Source organism: Bos javanicus, chromosome 24 (genome assembly GCF_032452875.1).
Source record: "Bos javanicus breed banteng chromosome 24, ARS-OSU_banteng_1.0, whole genome shotgun sequence".
Classification (NCBI taxonomy): domain Eukaryota; kingdom Metazoa; phylum Chordata; class Mammalia; order Artiodactyla; family Bovidae; genus Bos; species Bos javanicus.
The window spans coordinates 36,382-63,271 of record NC_083891.1 but is presented as its reverse complement, the minus strand read 5'-3'; the positions used below and the strand labels follow the sequence as shown (position 1 = coordinate 63,271).

Sequence of the window (26,890 nt, the reverse complement as noted above, 5' to 3'; positions counted from 1 at the left end):
CCTGCCAATGCAATAGATAATGAGAGATGTGGGTTTGATCCCTGGGTTGAGAAGATGCCCTGGAAGACAGCATGGCAACCCACTCCAGTCTTCTTGCCTGGAGAATCCCATGGACAGAGGAGCTAGTGGGCTACAGTCCCTGGGGTCGCAGAGTCAGACACGACTGAAACAGGTTAGCACACACTCAGGTTTTAGTTCAGTCGCTCAGTTGTGTCCGACTCTTGTCACTCCCTGGATTGCAGCACTCCAGGCTTTCCTGTCCTTCACTATCTCCTGGAGTTTGCTCCAACTCATGTCCATTGAATCATCATGCCATGGAGCCATCTCATTCCTGTTTCATCCACGAGAGAGGTGGCTGGGGCTCGGCAAAGTGCCTGGTCCCACTGGGTGGGTGTGAACCTGCCCTAACCGCTCCCTAACCACGTGACTGTCACTGTGTCCTCCTCTGTAAATCGGGAGGGGGCAGCACCTGCTTGGTAAGGGGCACACACGGCATCTGGTACATAATCAATGCACCATCCATCTCAGCATTGTATTTACTACTAATAGGGATAGCATTTAATAATCTGCTCCTTTTTCTCTCTTGTCACTTAACTGTGCTCCAGACCACATCTGCTTTACTTACCCCTGTAAATCCCACACCCAGCACAAACGAGACTCAACAAATTTGTGGCTGAAGAGGCAGGAACATACGCTGTCCTCAAGGAGAGGAAGCTGAGTGATATGGGGGCCTGATGATAACCCTGTGTGATGAGGGGACCCCAGGAGGACCTGTGTGGCTGTGGGGTGGGGTGGGGGGCATGGGCAGAACCCCTGATGAGCTCCTGGGGATGGGGAAGGTGGCAGGAAGGAGGGCGGGCTGTTCCTTGTGGGGTGTCCACAGATTGTACCTCACCCCTCACTGAGGAGCACTTAGGCCGTTTCCAAACACATGTCACTGTTAGGATGAAACAATCATCGCCCAGCTCCTACTCAATCAATTTCGTAGAATATGTTTCTAGCACTGGAGTACAATCATCTGCTTTATTCATTCCATGCTCCGTTCATCCACCCATCCAGCCAGCCATCTGTTCATCCATCCACCACTCACTAATCAATCCATCCATCCACTCTTAATTCATCCATCCATCCAACCATCCACTCATTAACTCAGCCGATCATCTCAGACGCATTGAGAAGACAGATGCCTCCTCCACTCCTGCTCCCAGGAGGACCCCCAGCGTGATTGACAGGAGCCTTATGGGACGACAGGGGAGACACAGAAGGGAGATGCCTGCAGGCCCTCCTCCCTCTGAACGGTGAAGCACCCACCTGGTCCTAATGCCTCCTTGCTGGGGTGTTCAGGCCGGCCCTTTTCCTTCTTGCGAAACAAGCGGCTGATGGAGGACTTGATGCCCTTCTTCTTTGGGGCTTTGTGCAGCGAGCCCTGGCTGCTGGTGCTGCTGCTGGGGTTATTCCCGGGGCTGTCCTGAGAGCCTGTGGAGCTTCGGGGAGAGAAAACGACCTTTAACTGGCAGCCTTGTGCAAACACACACCCCTCCACAAGAGCTACTGATAGAAACGGGCACCCAGCAACACCCGCGCCTCAACCTCGCAGCTGACAGTTGGAGTCTCCTTCACCAACCACACTCCACACGAGCAATGCAGGCTCGCGGCGTAAGACAACCGCACCGGGAAGCTGAGATTCTCTGCCTCGAGCTCTCCCCCGAGGAGGGCTTGACTCCAGGCCAGCTGGTGCAGAGGGCGCTCTGACCCTCCCTTAGGGTCGCTGCTCGGCAGGTGATGATGCTCCAGGAGAAGACGAGCTCCCCTGCTCTGGGTAGGTCCCCCCGCCTCCCACAGGGTAACCGTCCGCGGCCGTGGCAGGTCACCGTGTAGGGCTGCTGGTCAGGTGACCACACGTGCCCCCCATCGAGTGCTGCCTGGCTCAGGATGGGAGCTCAGCAAGTAGTGGTCTGAATGAGGACAGTGTCAGTCATAGGAGGTTACAGGGTCTCCTGAGAGGAGACCCCTGCAGAAAAGGGAGGGACCCTCAAGAGCGAACCCGAGAGGCACGGGGCCGTCACTGTCAGGAACGTGCCCCAGGCCAGGCAGACCTCTACCAAGAGCAGGAAGAAAGCTCCCACAGGAGTCAATCTGTAGAGAAGGACGTTTTCTAAAATCACTGAGGTCACTGAGCTCTTCTTCCCCAGCACCTGAAGTTCACCACTAAACACAGGCACCGAACTCAGTGGTATTCCTTTAAAATCATCCTTGCAACTCTTTCAAGACAAGAGGCGCAGGGCTCCTGAAACTGACGATGCACACACAGGTCGCTTACTTGTGGGCGTCCCTGAGGTCCTCATGGGTGGCTGTGCGCAGCGCCCCCGTGTGCAGGCGGCCCAGCTGAAGGGACCGCGGCCAGGCGAGGGTCGAGGTTTCACATTTGATGGAGGTCTTGTCATCTCCTACCTCTTCCCGTATAGCTGGCAGCTGAGGGAGTGAGGTAAGTGTCAAATTGGCTAACAATAGACTGTTCTGAAAAAGGCAATCACACAGGCTTTACATTATAACCAGAAACTTATTTGAAGATCTATTAGCTATGCTTTCCCCCAAGTACAAAAAAACCCTTGTTATAGCTTAATGCCATCTTAAAGGACTGTCTTGTTCAAAAAATGCGGGGCTATGGAGCAGTGAGAGCATCTGACTGAGTGCAGAGACCCCGGACGGGAGCCTCCCTGCAGCCGGCCTCGGCCCTCCCTGGAATCCAGCGACCAGACGGCCCTGCGGGGCAGGACAGCAGAGCGATGCTGTCACCCTGAATCCTGCACGGCATGAACTGCCCTGATGAAAGGACTGTGCTCATCGCCAGATGCTGCTCAGAAGCACCACAGCTAGAGTACAAAACCTCTCAGCAAAGCCGTCCAGACCTTTCTGTTTGAAGGAGAAAAAGACACAGCTTGTGCCACCATCCAAGATCATTTGTAGTGATGATGCAGGTTACTGGAAGCCATGACAACAACAGAAACACAGAAAAGGTACCTAACCCCTCCACGCGAACACCATGTGCCTGGATCGTATTTCTCGGTAACATACAGACTGGGGACTACCCACTGAAGTACTTACACGCAGTTCGAGTGTCATTCGCTCACAGTGGTTTCCATAAGGCACCCCCAGGTCTTCACTAAGAGATGATCTTGTATCACCCTAGAGCAGTGGGAGGTTCAAAAGGGAGGAGATATATGGGTACCTATGGCTGATTCATGTTGAGGTTTGACAGAAAAGAAAATTCTGTAAAGCAATTACCTTTCAATTAAAAAATAATCAAAAAACAAGAAGAAGAAGAAGATGATCTCTCTTGGACTCCCAGCGTTTCTGCTGGTCCTGGGTGTGAGGAAAGGAAAGACAGTGTGGGAACAGATTAACCCTGCAGGGTCCAAACAGGTCTCACTGATACATTTCGGTGTGTGGTTAAACCAGGGGAGGTTTTAGGAAACATGCATGGCATGTATTGTTATAAACAATGAGTGCGTTGTTTTGACCAACTAACCTGTGCCTCTTTGGTGGGATTCTGTAAGGAATACTGATCCCGTGCAGCCCCACAGGAGCTTGGTGACAACAAAGTAACTTAGTGCAAAATACAGCTGAACTCATTTAACAGCAGCTGGATAAACTGGGCTCCCTCCCCTGAGCTCTAACAAGAACCCTCAGACAACAGAAGGCTACAAAGGCTAGAAATTTTCCACATGGAACTGAACAGGGATCAATCTCAAATTCAAGTTAAAATAAGCATTTATAAAAATCAGAAAACAACAACGAACAGAGCAGGGAAGTGACACACCTGGGTTGACTATGGACTCAGTGGAGACAAACACCTGCCTCAGAGTCAGGGCCCAGGCCAGCCCCTTCCCCCGGGCCTCCTCCTGAGGAAGGCCTCTGGGTCTGCAGCCCAGGTGCCCTCCCCCAGGATGGGAGCTGCCCCACTGGTGCCACATGTGGCTAGGAAGGGCAGTGCCGTGTCCTCGCTGAACAGGAGAGCAAAGCAGGCCACAGAGCAGGCGAGCGGCACACCCAGGTCACCAACCCCAGGGGGACGGCGCTGCTCTGCTGTGCTCAGCAGAAGGTCTCCTGGGCACTGAGCTGCCTGAACTGGAGCACGGCCACCCCAGTCCTGCGGGAAGGCCCAGGAGTGCTCGGTCAGCGGGCTGGGAGCAGGAGAGGGACAAGGAAGGCCAGCCCTTGGGGCACTGGACTCCAACAACAGGGGCTCATCCAAGTGACCCGAGAGGAGAGGCAGAGAGCTCCCTCCTGATGCTCCCTCCATCAGGGATGCCGTGATGGACACGAGAGCCTCTAGAAGAAAGCGGGCTGGACAGCACCATGGTTAAGTGTCCAGGCTCTGATCAGACCAGTCCGCACCATGCTGCTGGGTGTGACAGCCTGGGCACAGTGCCCGGCCTCGCTAAGCCTCAGTGTCTATGTCTGCTGAATGGGGATAGCAGCAGCCTGGACCTCACCTGAGGATGAGATGAGAGACTCGGAAAGCACATGCCCAGCACACAGAGTCTCCTGCACACTCCTACCCACCATCATTAAATTGGCTTCCCGCAAATCTAACATCTATGGCTCTGATTCAGTCATTTCTTACATGAAAACACTAAGCGGAAATTCCATGGTGGTCCAAAGGTTAAGACTTGGCACTTTCACTGCCGGCACACTGGTCTGATCCCTGCTTGGGGAACTAAGATCCCATAAGCTGTGCAGCATGGCCAAAAACATAAGTACAGAAATTTTTAAAAATAAGAAATAATACTATGTCTATTATAAACAAGCATGAGATGATCAGAAGGCAAACAAGTGGGAGAAAGGCAAAATGTTACAACTGTCCCAACGAATGACCTATTTCCAACAGAACCATCACCACATTTTAAGTGGTGGGTGAGTTTCATTACTTACATTAAAACATCAATTATTCACCAAGACATAACCACACAGTGTTCATTCACGTTAAATGATAAGGACTCTTTAATACTTCACAGAGAAACAAAGGCGTGCTACATTACTAAATAGTTTACCTTTCGACACTGCTTCCTTAAATCACTAGGCTGATAGATGCATGCAAAGAAATGAAGAGAAATCAGATTCTTTGCGACTTTGAAGCTAAAATTTCAAGAATCCGTAGAGGCAAATACAGTAAAGCAAAAATGATGGCAAACATGTAAGTGACATGAAGATTTAGAGAACATGTGACTGGAAACAGAACATTTTTTTTGACCACAGAAGTTAAATAAGCTATTCGAGATTTACTAGAGAAACACTATAAATTATTACTCAAGAAGATACCATTCTATTACAACATCATGATTTATTAAAGCATAGCATTCTGTACAACAAAGGGCCTTAACAGGTGTCTATTCTCAGCCAAATTTCTCTATAAGTTCGTTTCTCTTAATCAAAAACATGTTATACTTTAAATTAGTAATTTAACTGATGAGGAAGTTACCATAATATCTATTTTAACACTGAACAAATCTAACCACCTTTTGGACATTAATGTAAAATCCTGACACAGAATTTGATTTAAAACTTCTCGCAATAAATTCATTAAAGCAAGTTCCCTGTGAAAATATGTAAGAATGAAAGCTAGCATAATAGCAGGTGCAGTCTTTACATTAACCATAGAAGATACTTTCTTAACGAGTCTAATAGAGACATTAACTGTGCAAAAGCTGATGAGATTTACAGTCTTAAATACAAGCACCAACACAGAAAGGATATTGTGTCAGTTCAGTTCAGTTCAGTTCAGTTGCTCAGTCGTGTCCGACTCTTTGTGACCCCATGAATCGCAGCATGCCAGGACCCCCTGTCCATCACCAACTCTTGGAGTTCACCCAAACTCATGTCCATTGTGTTGGTGATGCCATCCAGCCATTCATCCTCTGTCGTCCCCTTCTCCTCCTTCCCCCAATTCCTCCCAGCATGAGAGTCTTTTCCAGTGCGTCAACTCTTCACTTGAGGTGGCCAAAGTGCTGGAGTTTCAGCTTTAGCATCAGTCCTTCCAATGAACACCCAGGACTGATCTCCTTTAGAATGGACTGGTTGCATCTCCTTGCAGTCCAAGGGACTCACTCTCAAGAGTCTTCTCCAACAGCACAGCTCAAAAGCTTCAATTCTTTGATGCTCAGCTTTCTTCACAGTCCAACTTTCATATCCATACATGACAACTGGAAAAACCATAGCCTTGACTAGATGGACCTTTGGTGGCAAAGTAATGTCTCTGCTTTTGAATACGCTATCTATGTTGGTCATAACTTTGCTTCCAAGGAGTAAGCGCCTTTTAATTTCATGGCTGCAGTCACCATCTGCAGTGATTTTGGAGCCCCCCAAAAATAAAGTCTGACACTGTTTCCCCATCTATTTCCTATGAAGTGATGGGACCAGATACCATGATCTTAGTTTTCTGAATGGTGAGCTTTAAGCCAACTTTTTCACTTTCCTCTTTCACTTTCATCAAGAGGCTTTCTAGTTCCTCTCACTTTCTGCCTTAAGGGTGATGTCATCTGCATATCTAAAAGTCCATTAATTCTACACTTAAGAGGATCATTTCTTTATGTAAGCACAATCTCATTTATGAATTACACATGATATGTAGTTTAGGATCCATCTACATATATTATGCTTATAACTGCGTGCTGCTGCTGCTAAGTCGCTTCAGTCGTGTCTGACTCTGTGCGACCCCATGGACTGCAGCCTACCAGGTTCCTCCGTCCATGGGATTTTCCAGGCAAGAGTACTGGAGTGGGTTGCCATTGCCTTCTCCTGTAACTGCACAGTGATACACCAATTCGACTTACTGCTATGGGGGAAAAACACCATTTAATGAGACATGAAGACAAAGCACAAACCCGACTAAGGGGACACATGCTGTGGACCACAGAACGGCTATGACCAGAGGAAGTGGGGGGACGGGGGAGGGGAGATGGATAGGTAAACGACAGCCTCGGGGGCTGGTGGGGGATCTGGATTCATGACGACTAAGCAGACAACAGGATGAGAGAGGGAATCAAAACCAATGATGAAAGCAGACACACTGTCAGAGAACTCCAACAGCAAGGAAAACATACAGAACTGTTCTTTGCCAAATATTTGGAAAGAAATCAAGCATGAATCCGCAGAGAAATCATCAAAGAATTTTAAATATCAACTAATTAGCCAATGATGCAAATTATAAAAACAGTGTCAAAAGACCACAAAATGGACTAGTTACCACTTCACAGGCCGCTAAAATGATTCACGGTTAATTTAATTATAAGCTGACTAACAATGCAGCTAACATGAAATGGGTGGTAACAGAAAAAAGAGACAATACAAGTCCAGTTACAAAGCAGAATGTTGTACACGTGATTTCATGGGGTAAACAGCAATACACTCACAACACCTAAGCTAAACACGCAAGAAAGCTGGAACATGTGCTTTAGAGCCGCACACTCTGTCACCAAAAGCCCTAGGTCATCATCCCAGTTTTAGACTTGGAAAAGTGAGGCAGCCTGACGTCTTCCCTGGGGCCCTGGGGCCCTGGGCTTTTAACCTGGTTTCACACGCAGAGCTGGACTGAGCACGTGGCCAGGTCCATCAGCAAGCAGACCAGTGTAGATTCTTGGTTTTGTACCCACCGCATGCCCTGCACCCTGCAGCCAGGCATCCCCAATGGAAAATCTGCTGTACGGCTTTCCCATGCCATGAGAGCTGCCTATGGTTACTTTCATGAAGCTGTCTGCTCCCTGAGAGCAGAAACTTCCCTGCAGCTGCTGTGCCCAGCACAGGCCAGGCCCAACGTTACAGAGGCAGGCTCTGGCTGAGTTCATGATGACGTGCTAAGTAGTGGTCCAAATATCAAGACTAATTTGTCGCTGTGCCATTGTGGAATGATTAAAGACTAGGCAGTTTAAAAACTTTTAGACCTCTGAGCGTAGCAAATGTACCTGATTTTCTTCTGGGTATAAAGAGAAAAAACAAAAAACAAACAGAAAACAGCCTGCTGGGGGAGGGATGCGGCAGGGAGGAGGCAGACACATACCAGAGTCATGATGCCCAGCTGGTCTCGCTCCTGTGCCAGGCTGTGCCGCCTCCTTCTGGGCTTGGGCAGGGGCGGGCAGGAGCCAGCATGAGAGGAGGTGGGAAGCAGGTTGAGGGAGCTCACTGATTTAAAACGACGGAGGCTGCCTAAGCTCCCCCTGCCCTCCCTGCTCTCAGTATCCTCGGCCCACTGCTCTGTGTTCTCCTTCTCTTCTTCAATCAACCTAAAATAGAATAAAATGTGTCACCTGCCTTTGTCAGCAGAGGAACCTGTCTGGACAATAAATTTGGGCTGGCATTCTGTGTCATGATTAGCAAATTCCAGAAACAGTTGCTCAATGAACATCTCAGCCAAAAGGTTCTACGTTTCCTCTTTTGAATATTCTCAAACTTAGAATAACTTAGCGTTGAGTCTTACAAAACTGGCCCTGATCATTCACGCTTGATTTCACTTATTTACTCTAACATTCTGAAGGGGCCCTGGTGGCAACTCTCTTTCCTGTGAAGAGATACCTCAAGTTGACAACCCTTACCTCCCCTGCTCTCAGGGCAGAGATGCACGTCAGTGCCTCAAGTCTTTTCCACTGGGAATCAGGAACTCTGTATAATCAAAACAGCAATTCACAAACAAGCTGCAGTTTCTAAACACAAGTCTCCAGACCAGATGAAGTGCTGAGTTGATCTTTTTTTTTTTTTTTTTAAGGTTGTATATATACAAACGCATCACTTGATGAAGTTCTCCACCAGTTTTGTCTGAGTTTCTGGATTCATGTCAATGTGCTGCATTAACCTAGAATTCACAGTTTCTGCTCTTCTCCCCTAATGTGTGGTGGATGTTTTTATATAGCAGTTTAAATACACGATTATGCAAATAAAATGATTTTCAAATTAAAATACAAGATTCTTACAGGAAGTAAACTCTCCAGCTTCACTTCTACTCATACATCTGGAAAGTTTTTCACTGTTGATAACAAGTTGATGGATAGAATTGACCATTTACATCAAGTCTACTTGTCGAATAAGGAAAAATCACTTTTACCTGACAACTTGCTGTAAAAATAAAAATATTAATCTATAACCGTTCCGTACTTCCTGCAGGGATGTGGAAAGACCATCTTTCTGAGCTCATCTGTGCTCAAACACGGCCCACAAAGCTGTCTGTCTTGGCGTCAAATGGGCAGGTGACACCACTTGCATTTGCTGGTTGTCCCATACACCCCCTGCCTTTCCCCCGGAGCATCCCGCTCGGCCAACAGGAACGGGCACCTCGGCCTGGGCTGACGTGGCGAGAACAGTCTGAGCAGCAGCTCTGCCTGGTCCTGTGCAGGGTCACCGGCCTGCGGCCATTCTGAAGGTGGACTCGGGACACGGGCATAGCTGTGAGGGTGTGGCACCAGGCAAGCCTCGGGGCCCCCAGCCACCTGGCTGCACCAAGACCCAAGGCCCCCTGCTCACCACGAGGGAGGCCTTTGGATTCTATCCTGTTTTGAAAATTGTTATAACTGCCAAGACGGTGTCTAAAGAAAACATCTTAAATATACTGATGAGATGAGAAAAACTCAAACACATGTCCTTGGACCACTGTCTTACAACAAGCCAATCTTCACACTGCATTAAGTTAAAAAGGAAAATGCAGATCTGAGTGGGAATTTGCCAACCCCAAAACCCCAGCTTTCACCAGGTGGCTTTTCACCAGAACATGGGGGGCTCTGAGGGACACAGGAGGGTCCACGGGCCGCAGGGGACACCGCCTCGGCACCTCACCCACCTTGGTGCTCAGAGCTGAGGGGGGACACCCCACAATGCCTCCTGCCGCCCCCACAGAGTGCGGAAACCACACCATGGACAGAACGCCCCGGCTGACCGAGCTCTGTAATCAAGGGCCATCTCAAAACTGAAAATTCTTGACGCAGACCTGAGGTCAGGTTTCTTACTATGGAACACTCAGACGTCCCTAGGAGAAGACAGCTCCTCAGAGAAACCGAGTTTCTGGTGCTGAGTTAAGGATCACCCACCGGATCTCTTCATTGATGACGTCCAGCTGCTCCTGCATCATCACGGTCAGAGTCTTGGCATCAGCCTGCCTGCCGGGCGACAGCTGAGTGGCCGAGCTGAAGAGGGTGACCCTGTCGCCCTCGTCGTCAGACACGCCCTCGTCACTCTCAAATGCCTGGGCCACGTCGGCCAGCATGCTGGCTTGCTGCGTGTGCTCGCAGTCCTGCTCCTTTGGGGTCTGCACCTAGGCACGAGAGGACCACATCTCATCAGCGACATTCAGGGCAGCTCAAGTCTATCAGGAACTGAACCCAATTTTACATGGAAGTCCTGACTCTGGATAAATGGGCCATGCTCATGAGACACTGCCATCTCTTAAGCGAACAGGACTCAAGAAACAGGCAGGGGGAGAATCCAGTTCCTAGATGGCCTGGTGACACTCAGGTCTCAGCGTGGACGGCAGGCAATCCTATGAGGTTATTCAAAAGGGTGGGCTGATGGAGTCAGAGACAGAAACTGAAAATTACAAAAATACATCCATGCCTCCATCAGCCAGGCTGGAGGAAAATAAGAAAAAAGAACCTTTCAGCTCGGCAGCCGCTGGGTCCCTATCAGCGGTCATCACTGGTACCAGTTCACCAGAGTGTGCCGTCCTCCCAGGCTCCCAGACCTCCATTTCCCAGGCTGGTCTGAACACCCACAGACAGGAGCGAGCAGGGGCAGCCAGGAGACGGGAGGGCCAGCCCCTCCGCGGCTCTCCTCTCGGGACACAGGCCCTTGGGCTGTTCTGGGGGATGGCTCCTCGCACCGCAAGGGTGGCTCTGTCATCAGAGACACATGGGATAGTGCCTGCGGGGCCCCGTGCCGCCCTCCCGCTCTCACACCTCACACCCTTCTCTCTGAAAACGTCCCCCCTGCCACACTGTCACCCAGGTCCTGCTGTCTTTCCCAGACATGACCTCAAAGGAACTGAGGGGCAGCCTCGAGGTGCTGGCTTGCTGGCTCCCTACCCCTGTGGCCAGGGCCCTGGCCTCCTGTCTTCATCACGACCCCGCCCCAGGGCTGGGCTACCCCATTCGCTGGCTCCAGGACCACCTGCCATCATTCCTCCTCTGCTCCAGCGAACCAGCTGCCTATGGGTTCACCCCCATCAGCCCGGTCGGCATGTCCTCTCCCTTCTCTCGCCTTCCAATCGCACAAGGGGAACCAGCAGAGTCCTCCTCCAGGGCTCCCTGCAGCGCCCACTGCGGGTCTCTGAAAGCTCCTTGGGAGTGGCCTCTATGGTCCCCCTCCCCGCCAGGTCTCCACTTCTCTGCCAGCAGGCGGTGAGCCCCGCCCTGCAGGGCAATTCCCCGGGGGCTCGAGGAACCCGTGTTACCAAGCCCCTTCCCTTCCTTGCCCTCCCCCACGCCACCCCCCGCCCCCAGCATGTCTCTCCCTGGGCTCCAGGCCCTGCCCTCCCTGTGGTTATTCCTCAGTCCCTTGCGCCCCTTCTCAACCTTGGAATGCAGGATGCCCCACAGCCCTACCCTTGCACCCCATCTCTCTCCACTGGCACCCGCCTGGTGACTTTACTGTGCTCGTGCCTTTAAATGCCATCTGTATGCCCACAACCCAAAGTCCACCCTGAGCTGAATGAGTTCTCTCCCGGATGCAGGCCGCAACACTCAGCTGTTCTCCTGACACGTCCCCGGGACACCCAATGGGCTCGTCCACCTCAACAGGGCTGAGGCCCGGCTCTTAGCTTCCTGCCCCGGCAGCCCTCCTCACCTCAGGAAACAGGCTCTGGCCTCGAGCTGCTCAGGCCTGAGCCCAGGCTCCTCCCTGATGTGGCCCGCTCTCTCCCTTGTCCCTGCTGGTTGACATGACCCTTTTTCTTTCTCCAAGTGGCTACTTCTCTTCCTGCCTCCTGGTCTCTGGTTCAAGGTCACCCTCCTGGTGTCACCTCACTGGCCACCCTGTTTACACACGATCGTCCCATCCTCCTTGGACAACTCAGGCACTCTGGTCTCCCTTCCCTGCTCATTACTGTTCAACAGGCTGTGCGGGATTAAAAAGGCGTCCACAAATTCTTCCATCCTCCTCCCTTCAAGAGGCAGAAGGGGCAACTCCTGCTCAGCCCCTGAGCGAGGCAGGACTTTGCAGCTCACTCTTGCAAACAGAAGTGAAGGTGTGCAGCCTCGAGACCAGGGCGTGAAAGGCCCCGGGCTAAACCCCACGCTCTCGCTCTCAGACGGTATTCCGAGGAAAGCCAGGCCATGGGAAAGCCACACGGCAGGGACCTCGGCCTGTCCAGCAGCCAGGTGAGTCTGAAAGCCTGCCATCCAGCCCTGGGGGGCCTTCCCTTGCCCTCAGGAGGCCCTGAACCAGGCCTGCCTGCTACAATGCACAGGCACTGGGGACTGTGAGCTGCTCCCTGGGAAGTCACTAAGCTTTGCAATGATTTGTTACGTAGCAGTGGATAAAGGACACACATGGTTTTTAATTCACTGCTGGAGTCCTACTTCTGACCATGTCTGGCCCAAACTAACTGCTCACTGAATATGGAAGCTCAAAACACAGACGTGTATGAACAAATACATGGCATGAATGAGGCGAAAAGATAAAGGCACTTAAACTCCCAATGAGAATTCTTCTCACTATAAGCTGATGGATATGTGTATCCATTTACTCGTAGGATGATTTCAAAACTGTGCTAATTAGTACCATGCTGGGCCTCACAGTAGGCCACAAATAATCAAAATTGGTTAAGGAAAAAAAGCATGCCTTCAAAGTAAACTCTTAGCCAGAAAAAGGAAAATGGGGAGACGTAAAGCAATCTGTCAGCGCTTTTTTCCAAACCCATCTCAGGACCACAGTGTGAGGGGGCAGGTGCCTCACAAGGTGCCCACCAGGGATGGGAAGAGGGCAGCGGGGTCCTTGCCTCGGATGGCTCATCGTGCAGCGCTGCCAGCCGGCCTTTCTGGGGGCACCGCAGCACCGCCCCGTTGCCCAAGGAGTCTGCCGGCTGGTCCGCCACAGGGAACCTGAGGTCCGGGGCGCTGCCCAAGTGGGGTCGGCTGAAACACACGGGGAAGAAGAGCGCTGTTAGAAGAAAAGAGAGCTCACTCTGTCAGACGAGCCAAAGCCTGTCCATTTGGAAGATCGGCAATTTCACAGCAAAAGGGCCCCCGGGAGGGCACTGCCCTCCTGGCTCCAATAGCAACAGGCCGCCCGCTGCTCTGCAGACACTCAGGGCTCATCCCCAGCAGCTGGAAAACTCCGGTATGTGGGGAAGGCAGTGCTGACGCGAGGGTGTGGAGCTGACTAGGACAGGATCGGCTGTCTGGGGTTGGGGCGTCCAGGGTCCCCCTGGAGCCCGCTCTCAGGTCCCAGGGCAGGGCGTGCACCTGCTCTGCTTTCCCCTTGGCACCCCACCTCCCCTTTTGCCTGCTCTGACCTCCCTCTCCCACGGGAAGTCTGTGGATCACAATCACCAGTCTGCCTGGAACACTGTCTGCACTGCTCTCAGTGTTTTTAAAGGTGCCTCAGACAACCCGCAGCAGAAAAGCCTCGGACCCACAGCTCGGAGCTGAGCACCACTGGTGTCTCCCATTAAAGCAGAGGTGAGCGTGTCACCAGAGTCTGGGCTGAACAAGGCCCAGCACAGATGCTCAGGCCCTGAGCACTAAGGCCTGGGCCTGCAGGTGCCAGGAGCTCACTCAGCAGGGGCCTGCTGGGAGGCAGGGCAGCCCCGCCTTGACTGTGAGCAGCCTGCACTGCAGGACCGCCCGGGCTCTGCTCAGTCTTGTCTCTGGGACGAGGGTGGTGCCTTCATGTGCAGGATTCCCTAAACCCAGGAGACAGGGCCTTCCTCCGAGGACAGGACACCCCATACGTCTGCAGAGTGGCCAGGGCCAACCACCAGCTCAGCCTGCTCGGGGTCACAGGCTGCTCTGCTCGACGGTTTTGCGAACACTGTGCTGCACAGGAGATGGAAGTCTGGAATCTCCCGGAGCCACACCTGTCTTCCCTCCCATCTCCCCTCCCTCCTGACAGAACTGTTCCCTTCTCTGCTCCACTTCCACCCAAGGGCCTGGGGCTAGAGCACACTTGGGAACTGAGTGGGGGGTACGACACAGTCCCGCTGTGGACTGGGGACCCTCGAGGGTCCTCTGAGGGCCACAGAGGCCTCCGGGTTGGGTCGACCCCCAACCATCACCTCCCAGTCCCCTCGCGGGGTGCAGCCTCCATCTCTCTCCCCCTCCTCACCCGAAGCTCTTTCCTCCGGGAGAAGGTCTCAGAGACAAGGTGACCAATTCCTCTGGGAGGTCCCACCAAATACGCCGTGCCTGCCATGCCTGCCCTGCCTGTGAGCCAGTTTTCAGTCCCCACTCCCTCCCTCCTGAGGCAGCACAGTGCCCCCCACCCAGCCCACACTGCCCACAAGCCCCACTCTGAGGCCCCACCTGTGCTGCTAAGTCACTGCTGTGACCCCTCCAGAGCTGCCTCCTGGAGACACCCCTCCCTCGCACCAGCCGCTGTGGCCCACTGTCTTCAGACACAGCGGCTCCTCCTGCCCTGCGGCTGCTTCCTCTTCTCGTCTCTCACTCTCACTGACACACACGGGACTGGTGACCAGGCCCCAGGCTTCTCCATCTGAAGCCCCCAATTGTGTCAGGCCTCGGTTCCTGGCACCAGGTCCCTCCTCGTTACCCAAAAACCCCCAAGAGGAGGAGGCCGTGTCCACCTCCTCTTCCTCCACTGTCTACGCAGTCCTCCTCACACTCACCTCGTCCACCCCGGGAGCAGGGGTTCCCCACCTCTGACAGCCCCAGCCCCTCACCCTGGAGGAGCTCTGCCACCAAGTCCGGCCACGTCCCCTCCTGTTCTGCAGGGCACGTGCTCTCCTTGAACTCCACCCACCATGGTTTCAGACACAGGACCAGTTTCTGGCTCTGCCTTTGTCTCAAATGACATCTCCTTTTCTCTAGAAGAAGGCTGGGTGGGGGCTCTGGACTGTGAGGATCCCCTAAGTACACAAACACAGAAATATGCGTATGGGCTCCAAACTGTCTCCTAAGTCAGGATTCAAGCAGTAGTCCATTTCCTACAGATGAATGAATGTCACCAGTAAGCACTTAATAACCTTTGCTAAAGTTTATCTCTCACTTGTGACCATTTTCCGTGAAGAAGCCAAAGAAACATTTAAATACTTAATAAGAATTACCGCCCCTATAACAACGAGGAAGAAAAAATCAGGATGCTCAGTAATCTGCTCTCCTCATTCACAAGCAAGGTGATTCCTCCCACCGCAGTCAGAAGACTACAGGTCATTAACTTTCTGCGACTCTTCAGAAACGTCAGTGTCACAGTCTGTCAGGCCCCTCAGATGAATACGCCCAAATATCAACTGGTCGGCCCCCTACTTCCAAACCTCTGCCTGTGGTTTTGAGTGTTGTCAATCCTGTGACGACCACTCCGTGGTACCAAGTTTGACCCTAAGGAACGATGCTTGTCTCTTCCCTCTCGCTGGCCACGAAGCTACAGGCTCCTTGAGGTGCGACCATGAGCAACACCCAGTCATACTGTCCACACACCAGACAGGCCCTTGTCACACTCGACAGCGCTGAGGGGAGCTGCCCGGGGGAGCAGCCTACCTGTGGTGGAAGGGAGCCCCTCGCAGTCTCGTCTGGTCCACTTCGGCTCTCAGGGTTTCCAGGTTTAGAATCAGCTGGTCCTACGAAACAGCAAATGACACAGCCTGCACCGCTTGCTTTCTGGATGTAAAGTGACTTGCACCAAAATGTGCAGAACAGGTTACATCAGTAGGTATCAACCCTCAACATTGTAATTCTGAGAAAATGTTCTCTAAGGGTCCCTAGCAAATAGAAACACTCAGAACAATATTAACCCTTATAAACCATAATGAAGAGGAAGTTCCATCTCAGGTGTAGAAAAGGTTTCTCTGGAGGAAACATGGCAAGCCATTAACAACGATGAAGTCTGTAGAGAGAAGCTAGACTTCAGGCGGGGGTTTCGGGTCAGGGGGACACGACTCACTCTATTGCCCTCCCTCCTCTCACTGCTTTAAACTGTCTCCATGGAGCTCACCTGCATTCCTCACATTCATTCCTCTACAGCCCACTTCACTTGCTCATGGGGTAAAACAAGTCAAACGGGCCAAGTTTGTGAGTCACTCAACTCAACCTGGAAGCTCTGTGCTGTCGGCCATGGCAGTCACTCGCCTCGTGCAGTCCCTGAGCACATGAGACAGGCTGGTGCAAAGCCCGATGTGGAAATCACACAAAGGATTTCAAGACTCGTGGTGAAAGAAGGACGTCGAGTAGCCCGTTGGTTTTTAGGAAATTTTAGATTGTGTAGGTGGCTCGTATTATCTTTCTGACGCACAGCACAGTCCAGTGAATGGCTCACGCTTTGTCTGAGCTTTTGGGTGATCCCTGAAAGGACTACTCAGAATTCTGAACCACACACAACAGCCACACACTCTAAATCCATCTAATGCAAACACATTCAGTGTTCAAAACCAGAAGTGCTATACGTGTTACAGCAGTGGACTAGCCATAAGGAAAATGTAACTTGACTTCTGCTAAGCATCTGCTCAAACTCATGTCCACTGAGCTGGTGATGCCGTCCAACCATCTCATCCTCTGTCATCCACTCTCTTCCTGACTTCAATCTTTCCCAGCATCAGGGTCTTTTCCAATATGAAAATTCATATTAAAAAACTGGAAATAATTACCTCAAGCAATTTTTAAATGCAATAACAAAGTTGCCAAGTCTGTGTTTTATAAGATGAGCATCAATTTCAAGGTTTAAAAAGCTGTTTTAGGACCTACTGTATTAAAAAAAAATGGAGAGAAGACAAAAGAATGATCTATTTGAGATTGGCTCTGTATGAGAAATTGCTGAGACTAATTGACGGGACGGGTCATGGGTATTTATTATACTACTCCATCCACTTTTGTGCATGTTTGCAATTCTCCATCGTAATACATTTAAAAAGTTTATTTTCTGTTAAAGCAGAGTCTTCTCCAGCAACACAATTCGAAAGCATCAGTTCTTCAGTGCTCAGCCTTCTTTATGGTCCAACTCTCACACCCATACGTTACTACCGGAAAAACCATAGTTTTGAGTATATGGTTTGTCATATATGGTTTGAGTATATGGTTTGTCGGCAAAGTGATGTCTCTTACTTTTCAATATGCTGTCTATGTTTGTCATAGCTTTCCAAGGAGCAAGCATTTTTTAATCTCATGGCTGCAGTCACCGTCTGCAGTGATTTTTGAGCCCAAGGAAACAAAACCTGTCACAGCTTCCACAATAAGGCATCGGCATTCAAAGATTTTTAAAGCAAAACAAAAGTTGACTTTGAATTGGCTTAGTCTAGTCATAAACAGCATCCCGATCTCAACAGCCTCTGAGCAGCAGTTATGAAAGTAAGAAGTGCACACCTGATCGGGAGATATTGAGCTCTCTGCCTAAGCGGGGAGGGCGCCTCACCGCGGGTCTCACGATGGGAGTCAGAACCACTGCCCCCTGGAAGTCCGCCTGTGAGGCTCTGCAGTCCAGGCCCAAGAACACAGGTATGGTGGGGACAGTACTGACACGTGAGGCTGGACCCGGGATCCCCACTCCATTTCCTGGATGGTCTGTATTGCCGTGTGGCCAACCTTTCCAGGAAACCTCTCTCAGGACTCAGTGATGTGAGCCTCCACCATCACCCTTTCCTGATGCGCCTTCTGTTGCAGGGCAACTGCGGTTCTCCTGTCTAGAGGCAGCCATCCTACACACACACCGTGTCTGGACCAGCGGTTTGGCATGTGGGACTCCAGCGCCATGTCCGAGGCAAGCAGGCTCTACACCTGGGTGCCATGCCTTCAGTTTCATGGGCCCCAGGCTGGCACCCCTAGGTTTGTCTGAGGGGCAGTTGGGAGGTCCACCTGTATCCCAAGCAGCTCCCCGGACTGGCTGGTCAGAGCAACAAGCAGCCTCTTTGAATGTGGGGAAGCCCTGGCTCCTACCCCCTGCCTATGGGGGACCACCTCTGGCCCTGCTCCCAAGGAGGTGGGTGCCCGGATCAGCAGATGCGGCCACACAGGCACACACTCGATGCCAGAGACGGGAGTGGTGGAGAAAGGCAGTGCTGGCCCCCGCCCAAGCCACGTCTCCTGCCCAGACGCCGCCTCCCTGTCAGCACAGGCACCCGCTGCAGCTCCTTGTTCTTTGCCTCCAGTTGGGCCTCCATCTGGCGCAGCCTATCCTCGATGCTGCTGTGTCTCTCTCTCCTGCCTGTCGGCCAAGAACAGCATCAGCTCCGCTCACAACAACCCTGTCCTGACAGCACGCGGGCTGTGATCGCAGGGGCGGCAAGCGGGCCATGCTCTGTGCGAACCACGGGCCCTGGGTTCGCCGGGGGCACGCCCGCATGCCTGCTCACACAGCCTGCGTGGCTTCGTGTGTGACACATGGCTCACGGAGGATGCTGGTGACCAGCTCGTGAGAGGAGACGTGCTCCCCGTGCCCCAGGCCCCACACCCATGGCCGCTGCGCTCCCTCCTTGGACTGCCTGTGATGAGCCCGCGTGGGCAGCAGACAGCGGCAAACCCGAGGCACACGTTCTACCTTCCTAAGCTGGGAAGGAAGTTCGAACCGTTTAGCCTCCTGAGTGGTAGAGCTTCTGGAAGACAAAAGGTCGGACTACAAGGCCGACTGGGGATGGACAGCAGAGATGCCAGGGGAGAGGAGAAACCAAGCCTGGAGAGGAAGATCACAGGCAGAAGGGTGCCCCCTGGCGGCTGTTAGTGCCCCTGCTCTGGGAGGGTCTGTGAGCACCGGACACCGGCGGCCTCCCGCGACGTGATGGCCCCTCAGGCGCTCACTGAGCTCCTGGCAAGGCTTCCGACAGCCGAGTCAGCACAGACCCGGCCCGACTCTCTATGTTCAGCCAGTGCACACTGGCAGCGCAGGGCAACACCTTTCCCATCAGAAGGACAGGGTGGGCTGGCTGGCTGGCAATGGGGTCGGTGCCCCCAGCAGCGCCACATCCCAAGGACATGGCCTCTCACCCGCGGGCTCCTGGGGACGGCGAGTGGGGAGTGGGGCCTCGGGTCTGCACGTGCCCTGCTGGGACTTCTTTAACAAGTGTATGGATAACAACTTAAAACTGTGTTCATTACAGAGCTATTTTGGCCATCTCTTAAACGAGAATGGGATTTTTCTAGGTCTCTATCCTGCTAGGCTTTGAGTGGCTGACTGAACTCTGAGCAGCAGTGACTCGGAGCTGAAGCGTCCTAGGGACACACAGAACTCGGGACAAAACTGGAGGGAAATTAACGTAGGGATGACGCAGAAGTGGGGCGTGCCTGACACTCAGGGAGCACTCCCATCTCAGACGGGCAGCATGACCCCCACGTCTGCGCTCCTGTGTGGACTGAGCAGCACAGGCAGGGGCGCGGTGGGAGAGCAGGGGAACAGGCCCTCCCTGTGCCCGCCCCCCAGGGACCCAGAGCAGCACCTTGGAGAGCGAGGCCACCCTCTGCGCCTGCTCCGCCTCCACCTCGGGCAGCGTCTCTGCCCTCCACAGTCTCTGCTGCAGCTTCTCTACCAGCTCCAGGCGCTCCTGCAACTGGCGGTTCTTATCCTCTGTCTACAAAGGGAGAGCAGAGGATCAACACAGGCCGAGAGGTGTAGCCACTGTCGCTTTAAGTAAGCTGAGACAAAACCTAAATGCACGTCACGTGTCTAGTGGATTCATTCTGTTTCGGAAGCTCCCTCAGGGTATATTTTCTCTCAGTGTTCCTGGGCTTGGTCTCAGTGAGCAGAACGCCTCCTGCCAGAGTATTTGCTTTTCCTAAACATTCCCCAAGGACATCTTAAAAAAAAAAAAAAAAGTTCTTCTATATTAAAGAAGATCTGTAGAATCTTATTCATTCTTATTGACAAGTTAAGGGAAGAAGGGTTCACTACAGACCCTTCTTAAAACGTCACCAGAATCATCATTTAGAGGGAACCCTACCGACCGCAGATGGCTACGGGCGTGTAAGCCAAAATATGGCTTTCATCTCCTCTGAAATACAGACCTGATAAGAGCATGCCTGGTGAAATGCCAGTCAACTAGTATTTGTAAATGCACGATTATTCTTTTAACAGATCTTCTTACTCTGAAAAACTTTCAATGTAGAACATTTAGACAGATTCTTTCTTAAAAAAGAAAAAAATTAAACTATCTATAAGCTCAGGTTCCTGAGAGGTTAGCATTTGTTTCTAAGCAGCTTTCTTACTTTTTCTGTGTGCGTATTCCTCTATGTACGTACACAAACAATATGCTATGCTTTAAAACCTGCAGAAAACAATAGCATATGGTACATAGTATTTTCTGATTTGCCTTTTACAGCCATTATTTTGTATATCGTGATGCTTTTAATTAGCATTCCCCATCTTACTTTTCAATGGCTTTCTAGTATTTTATTTTTGTGGTGGGGACAATGATACACTTTGGCACACACCAGACTGACTCACTTTGTTTTGGAGAAGCCAGATTTGGTTTTCCTGGTTAAGTCCTGATTATCTGAGACCACTCGGGAACAGGAGCGAGTAAGGCTCACCACACCACAGGAAGTACAAACCCTAATCAGACCGGAGCTCTAACCCTGCCTTTTGTCACAGTGACCCCAGTTCCCAACAGGCAGCCAGCTGCCGTGAAGTTCCCTGCTGCTCTCTACTCTTTCGGTAACAACTCTAACAAGCCAACAGATTCACCTTCAAGTAAAACAAAAGAGTCAGGAATGGAATTCCACAAAATGGTTAAACCAAGTCCCAAATAATTCAAACCTGTAAGTTGCAGTCACCCGCAATTTTTTAAAAATGTATTTCCTTCCAGTACAGTTGATTTACCATGATGTACATCCACACTTCTGAACACAGTATTTTAGGGTCATAAGAACTTTACACTGGGACTTGATTTCCAATGTGGGAGTCACATGAAAAGATCTTTACCTTCCTTCCTCAGTAATTCACTACTATAAAAGTCAGACACAGTTCATAAAAGCCATTACCTGTCGATGCCTAGAATCCTTATTTGCAATTTCATTTTCAAGTTTATTACTGATGTCGTCCTAAGTTTCAAATCAAACATAAAGTTAACGTCCTCAGAATAAAAGTCCTAGACACGGCAGTTTTCTCGGACGTGAGCAAAAATGCGCCTATCCCAAAGGTCACGATTGGCACCCATCTGTCTTAACGTTCTGTCCAGCCACTTGGTTTACCAAGCTTCTTTTCTACATAATAAACCCAAACAGCAAACGAAAAGTATACTAAACTACCCTGTTATTGCAAGAATTCCAGGAGGGAAGGTATCTGGCATGAAGTCAGGACCTCTGTCTGCTACACCATACAGGCGGGCTTGACCCAGAACAAGGAGGGACCTTCAACAGATCCAACGGGGAGCTCTGAGGCTCGTTTCCTCGAGTGAAAGTTGGAAAAGTCTCATGCAATTTCCTCAGAATTAAAGTAGAATATTAATGAGTGGAAACAGAAGTCAAATTGTACACAACTGGGAGCAGCCTTCTCAAGCCTAGTTCCTCAAAAGCAGAGTTACACCACATGGATGAAACGCTCAAATCAGGACCAGAACTTGCTGCTGGTGCAACTCCTGTCCGCCACTTCAAAATCCACTTCAGGTCCCTCCCTGGTCACTAAGTAACCAATGTAGGCAAAGCCCTAACTTTAAAAGTGAAAGGTCTTGAAAACGCGTTTTCTAGAATTCTATACGTATTAAACTCTGCCACCTAATCTCCTGTTGCCAAACAGTAGTGTGAATAGCTTATGCAAACCGGTGCAAATATTTCTGTTTTGAGTTCTCACACAGAATTACTCACACCAAGCTACTAAACAAGTACACCTGCTGTACCACATGTTGGAGGGGTTCTCTCTGAGACGGTCTCACGGGGGAGGGGTGGGCCGGGTGGGTGCTGTCTGTCTGTGCACAGAGGAGAGGCGAGGCTCACAGGAAGAGGCCTGAGTCCCCAGCACTCTCTGTTTTCACAGTGACCGCTAGGGAGTTTCTCATAAATCAGGACACCCGCAGACATGACCGCCAGAGTCATCATGATTCCACATGGTTACACAGCTCGGGCCTGAGGATCTGAGGGTGAGCAAACACCACTCGACTTGTCTGACCGCCGGTATCACTGTCACACATCCCTTCAAGGAGCGGAACCTCAGAAAACTCGAGAAGATGGCCAGGCAAGCTGCCTCAGCAGAGCCCACACAGCATGCTCCCATCTCTCCGAGAGAACAGGCTCCACAGGTGTCACCAGACTCGCCTGAGTGAATCAGAAGCAAATTTCAGCATCATCAGGAACACATTCGACAGGCAGTAGCGGGGGGCAGGGATGAACTGGGAGACTCGGGTTGACATATATACAGCACTGATACTACACATAAAGTCAACGAGTGAGGACCTAGTGTACAGCACAGGGAAGTCTGCTCAGTGCTCTGTGGTGAAGCAAATGGGCAGGAAATCTAAAAGAGAGACAGATACGTAAATAGATAGATAGATAGATGACTGATTCACTTTGCTGTACAGCAGAAATTGACACAGCAGTGTAAAGCAACTATACGCCAATAAATGAATGAATGGATGAATGAATTTTTAAAAAAGGAACACAGTGGGCCCCCTAGAACCTGTGGAAATGAGGAGTCCACACCCAGGGTGCGGCACAGCGTCAGGGCTGCCCTCATGTTGGTCCACTGCCAACGGACCGCCTGGACCAGGCCTCTTCTACCCCAGAGACCTCGACGCAGAGGCAGGGAGGCAGCCAGTTGTGGTCTCTCCAGTGCTCTGCTCTTACTCACGCAGCCATCCCAAGGCTGAGATCCCCGGGAGAACAAGAAACCCACATTCCACCTCAGGACAACAGACACAGCTGCAGTCACTCACTTCGCGGACGTCCCGCTCAAGTTTTCTGTTCATGTTCTTGGACTTGAGGAGGTCCTTCCTGGCCGTGTCCAGGTCCTCCTCCAGATGTTTCACGTGGGCAGAGAGGGCTGCCAGGCACTCCTCCATCTGGCTCTGCTCCCGCAACTGCCTCTCTATGATTTCCTGGAGCTCCATCTTCTTAACCATGTCTTCCTTGGGGCTTAGAGAGCCGTCGGAGGGTCTCTAAGGGGGAAAGGAAGCCTTACACAGCCTGGTTTTGGGAGGGAGGGAACACAGTACTTCCGGGCAATCTGTGAGGTCAAAACTGCCTTCTGCGCTCTGGGAGCTCACAGGACCCTCGTGGCCACTCAGACCTACATGGTGCATCGGTGAGAGGTCCCAACAGCCCCGCACAGACTGGATGGTAAGACGAGAACCAGACAGAGAGCGAGACCAAGGACTTGCCTTTCCATTGGCACTTGGCATGTTTTCTTGCTCATGATGTACATCAAGCACCCTGTCCGTTAGTATCTTTTCCTGGTTATTCTCCTCTGAAAGAATCATCTGCTAAAACCAAAAAAATTGAATCAGAGTAAAGAAATAAGTAAAGACAGCAAAACTCCACCTGGAAAACTCAACTCTAAACTGAAAACACAACATAAAAAGAAAATACATGGTGATGCTATCCATCCCGAATACCACCAGGTGATTAGAGTCAGAATTTGTCTTCTACTGGACAAAGGGGTACTTAAGAGATCCTGCAACTCTGAGCCACAAGTCTAGTTTACTAGTCATTAAAATAACCCTGGTGGGCGGGTCCTCAATCAGAAAGATAAATAACATCTGATGCCCACCACTACAGCCTCCATTCTTTTTTAAAATGAAAGGATTCAAATGACAAACCCTTCACGGAAATTACACAAAGACTGATCAAACTTACCTCTTTATGTGTGGCACCTAATTCTTCTTCTGACAAACTACACCTTTCGAGTGCTACTCGTAATCACGCTCTCAACTCAAATAAAAGGGGCCGAGTCACTGTGTGTTGATGTGTGTATATACGTTAGTACACTTCTTAGTGTATACTCACCCTAATACATGGATACTGTCACAGAATACCTTGAATGTCTCTCATTGATCTTAACGTCAAGAGAATCTGCTTGTTAACAGCTTTAAATTCTAAGTTTGAGAGAACAAAATGTTCTCCCAAATTAATTGTTACCCAGTTTTTAACTGCAAATTGATATACAGAATATAATAAATCTTGAGACATTCATGCCAACTAATGCTTTTTAACTGGGGGCTTCCCAGGTGGCTCAGTGGTAAAGAATCCGCCTGCCAATGCACGAGGGCAGGTTCGATCCCTGGGTCAGGAAGATTCCCTGGAGTAGAAGATGGCCACCCACTCCAGTATTCATGACTGGGAAGCCCCATGAAGAGAGGAGCATGGTGGGCTACAGTCCACAGGGTTGCAAAGATTCGGACACGACTGAGCATGTATGCAGGCAACGCTTTTTAACCATATAAAACTCTGAATTCTTACAGAAAAAAATGTATATACAAGAATTCAAGACGCTCAAAAGTCAACTAGTTACAAAAATATGTGCATCATCCGCCTAACAAGGCAGCAAGTGTACAAATCCAGGACGGCCAGATGGCTGGTACCTTCTCGTCCAGGGCCTTGTGGTGTTCAAAGAGCAATTTCAGCGCCCTGAGCACCTCCACCTCACTCCTCATGCCGGCTGGGGACTGCGCCTGCCGCTTGCCTGCTGTCATCCCGACGGGTGGAATATATCGCGAAACCAGGCACTCCAGGTGCTCCAGCAGCAGCTGCAGGGCAGGGCCAAAGGAACACCTTCAACCTCATGCTTGAATTCCGGGCCGATAACTCCTCTCAGCCTCACGCTATAGCCGGAAACATGCTAAGGCACGTCGGAATCCTGCCAGTTCAGTCGAAAGTTAGAGTGGACTTCCCCAGGGGTCCAGTAGTTAAGACTCCACACTTCTTCAAGGATCATGGGTTTTAACCCCTGGTCGGGGAACTAAGATCCCACACAAAGTGTAGCGTGGACAAAAATGTAAGTTAAGAGAACTCCCCCCTCATATGTACTAAAATTACATTAGCTCTCATCAGAAATTTGAAGCAAGGTATGAGAACCCAGAACTGATCCACCCTGGTCTGTTCAGTGGGAAGATGTGGAAAATGACTTGAAAATCAGACAAAGTTTAAAGACAGCACACGGAGGCCAGCGGTGACCCCCGCGGGGCAAATGTCAACACGTGAGAATCCCCCTACTGACCCTGGTGTTGTTTCTTTCAGCTTTCAGCTGAGCGATTTCCTCTTTGCTTTTACAAAGCTGCTCCCTGTAGGTGTATCCTTCGGGAGTTGGAAATTCCTAGAAAACAGTTAAATGAGAAACTAAATGCAAACATAAATTTAAAAGAGAGCAAGACTGTGAAGACTGACCCTGTCAAGTCTCTCCAGGCTCCACACAAAGGATCTCCATGCCCCTCCAGAGAAGAGGGGTCCACTGACCCCAAGACCACACAGACCACCACAACTCAGACCGGCCTTCAGCCTCCACCTCGACCTGGCAGGCACGCGGCAGGAGAGAACCTGGAATCCAAGCCTGCCTTCTCAAGACCCAGGGACATTTGAGAAACTTTCCAAAACGTAAACCTAACAACAAAGTGGATAAAGAGATTCTTACACGACACACAGACCTGGAGCCACTGGGGAAAGTGAAGAAAAAAAGGAAGGTCTACAAGGCCACGAGGCTTTGGAGTGTTCCTCTGGGAAAAAGGCGGATGGCACCTCAAAGCCATCTGTTAGCCTGACTCCACAGAAGCCACCCAGTCATTCAATCAACTGGTTAAAATGTTAAATTTATGTTATATGTACTTTACCACAATTTGCGTGCATGCGGGGCCGTCCACGTGGTGAACTTGCTCAAACTGAACCACAAGGAGTCTTTCGTTCTTCTGTTTTTCTTTGCAGAAATTAAAAAAATCCTGGGCTACGTATCCACTACTACATACTGAGTGTTCAGCACCCAGAACAGTGCCCAGCACTTGTAAGAGGCATGCAGTAGACATGTGTAGTTATGAGGGTGTATGTCATACACGTAAGCAGTAGGTACCTGTCATTAAAATACTGGACACACTGGTCTGTGCTTTGTAACATGGGAGACATTAACGGGCTTAGCCATTCTGCTTCAAGGACTGACTCTCTAGCTCGATCCTCATGCCCCAGAGATTCCTCCAGCCCGTATATCCTTTCTTTGCAAGAAGGGAGACATTAAGGGCCTTACCCTTTCTGCTTCAAGGACTGACTCTATAGCTCAGTCCATGTGCCCCAGTGACTTCTCCAGCCAGTGTTTCCCTTCTTGTGGGGCCCCCGCCCATCCTCCATGCAGCAACTGCACAACCTCTTACAAGGTAAACCTGCTGGGGTCGATCCTGCCCACTAAGACCAGAATGCCCTGGCCGGCAGGGCCCACAACCATGCTAACAAAATGAAACACAACCCCAATGCTTCGCCGGGTGAGGGCCAATCTGACGGGCCCAGCCCCCGGCTGCTCTCACCTCAGGCCGCTCTGCTTCCAGGACGTGGGCCGAGGCCAAGTCCTTCCTAGTCTTCGCCTTTGCCTTGGGGTTGCAGCGCTGGAATAACGCCCAAAGGCGGGCCCTTCTGCGACCCATCCTTGCGGATAGGGGCAGTCCCCCACTCGGGGGCAACCGCTGTTTCACGGTAGGATACCTCAGCTACCGAGCTATCACCACCAATCTCACACTACGACCACCACTCTCACACACACTGCTCTCACACACCACTCTCACACACACCGTTCTCACACTATGACCACTGCTCTCACACTATGACCACCAAATGGCATCAAGGCTCCGCCTCCAGCACGT

General features: G+C 51.0%; 1 protein-coding gene across 1 annotated transcript; it reads right to left on the bottom strand.

The window, feature by feature from the left end:
• Positions 1–1,237: 1,237 nt before the first annotated feature.
• LOC133237860 (liprin-alpha-1-like) lies at positions 1,238–26,882 on the bottom strand. The gene is made up of 13 exons (XM_061400485.1): positions 26,558–26,882; positions 25,273–25,368; positions 24,638–24,802; positions 23,438–23,539; positions 22,994–23,215; positions 19,568–19,699; positions 15,690–15,769; positions 12,974–13,109; positions 10,071–10,294; positions 8,057–8,279; positions 3,106–3,186; positions 2,321–2,472; positions 1,238–1,484 (listed from the first exon to the last, which is right to left on the bottom strand). Exons 1-13 carry the CDS (start codon positions 26,672–26,674, stop codon positions 1,238–1,240), a joined length of 1,977 nt encoding a protein of 658 aa, XP_061256469.1. The 5' UTR covers positions 26,675–26,882.
• Positions 26,883–26,890: the final 8 nt, after the last annotated feature.

Coding starts and splice junctions, on each gene's coding strand:
- LOC133237860 (XM_061400485.1), bottom strand. CDS start 26,674: ATGGGTCGCAGAAGGGCCCGCCTTTGGGCGTTATTCCAGCGCTGCAAC. Junction 23,540..24,637: donor ACAAGGCCCTGGACGAGAAG/GTACCAGCCATC, acceptor TTTTGGTTTTAG/CAGATGATTCTTTCAGAGGA. Junction 3,187..8,056: donor AGCTGGGCATCATGACTCTG/GTATGTGTCTGC, acceptor CCACTGCTCTAG/GGTGATACAAGATCATCTCT.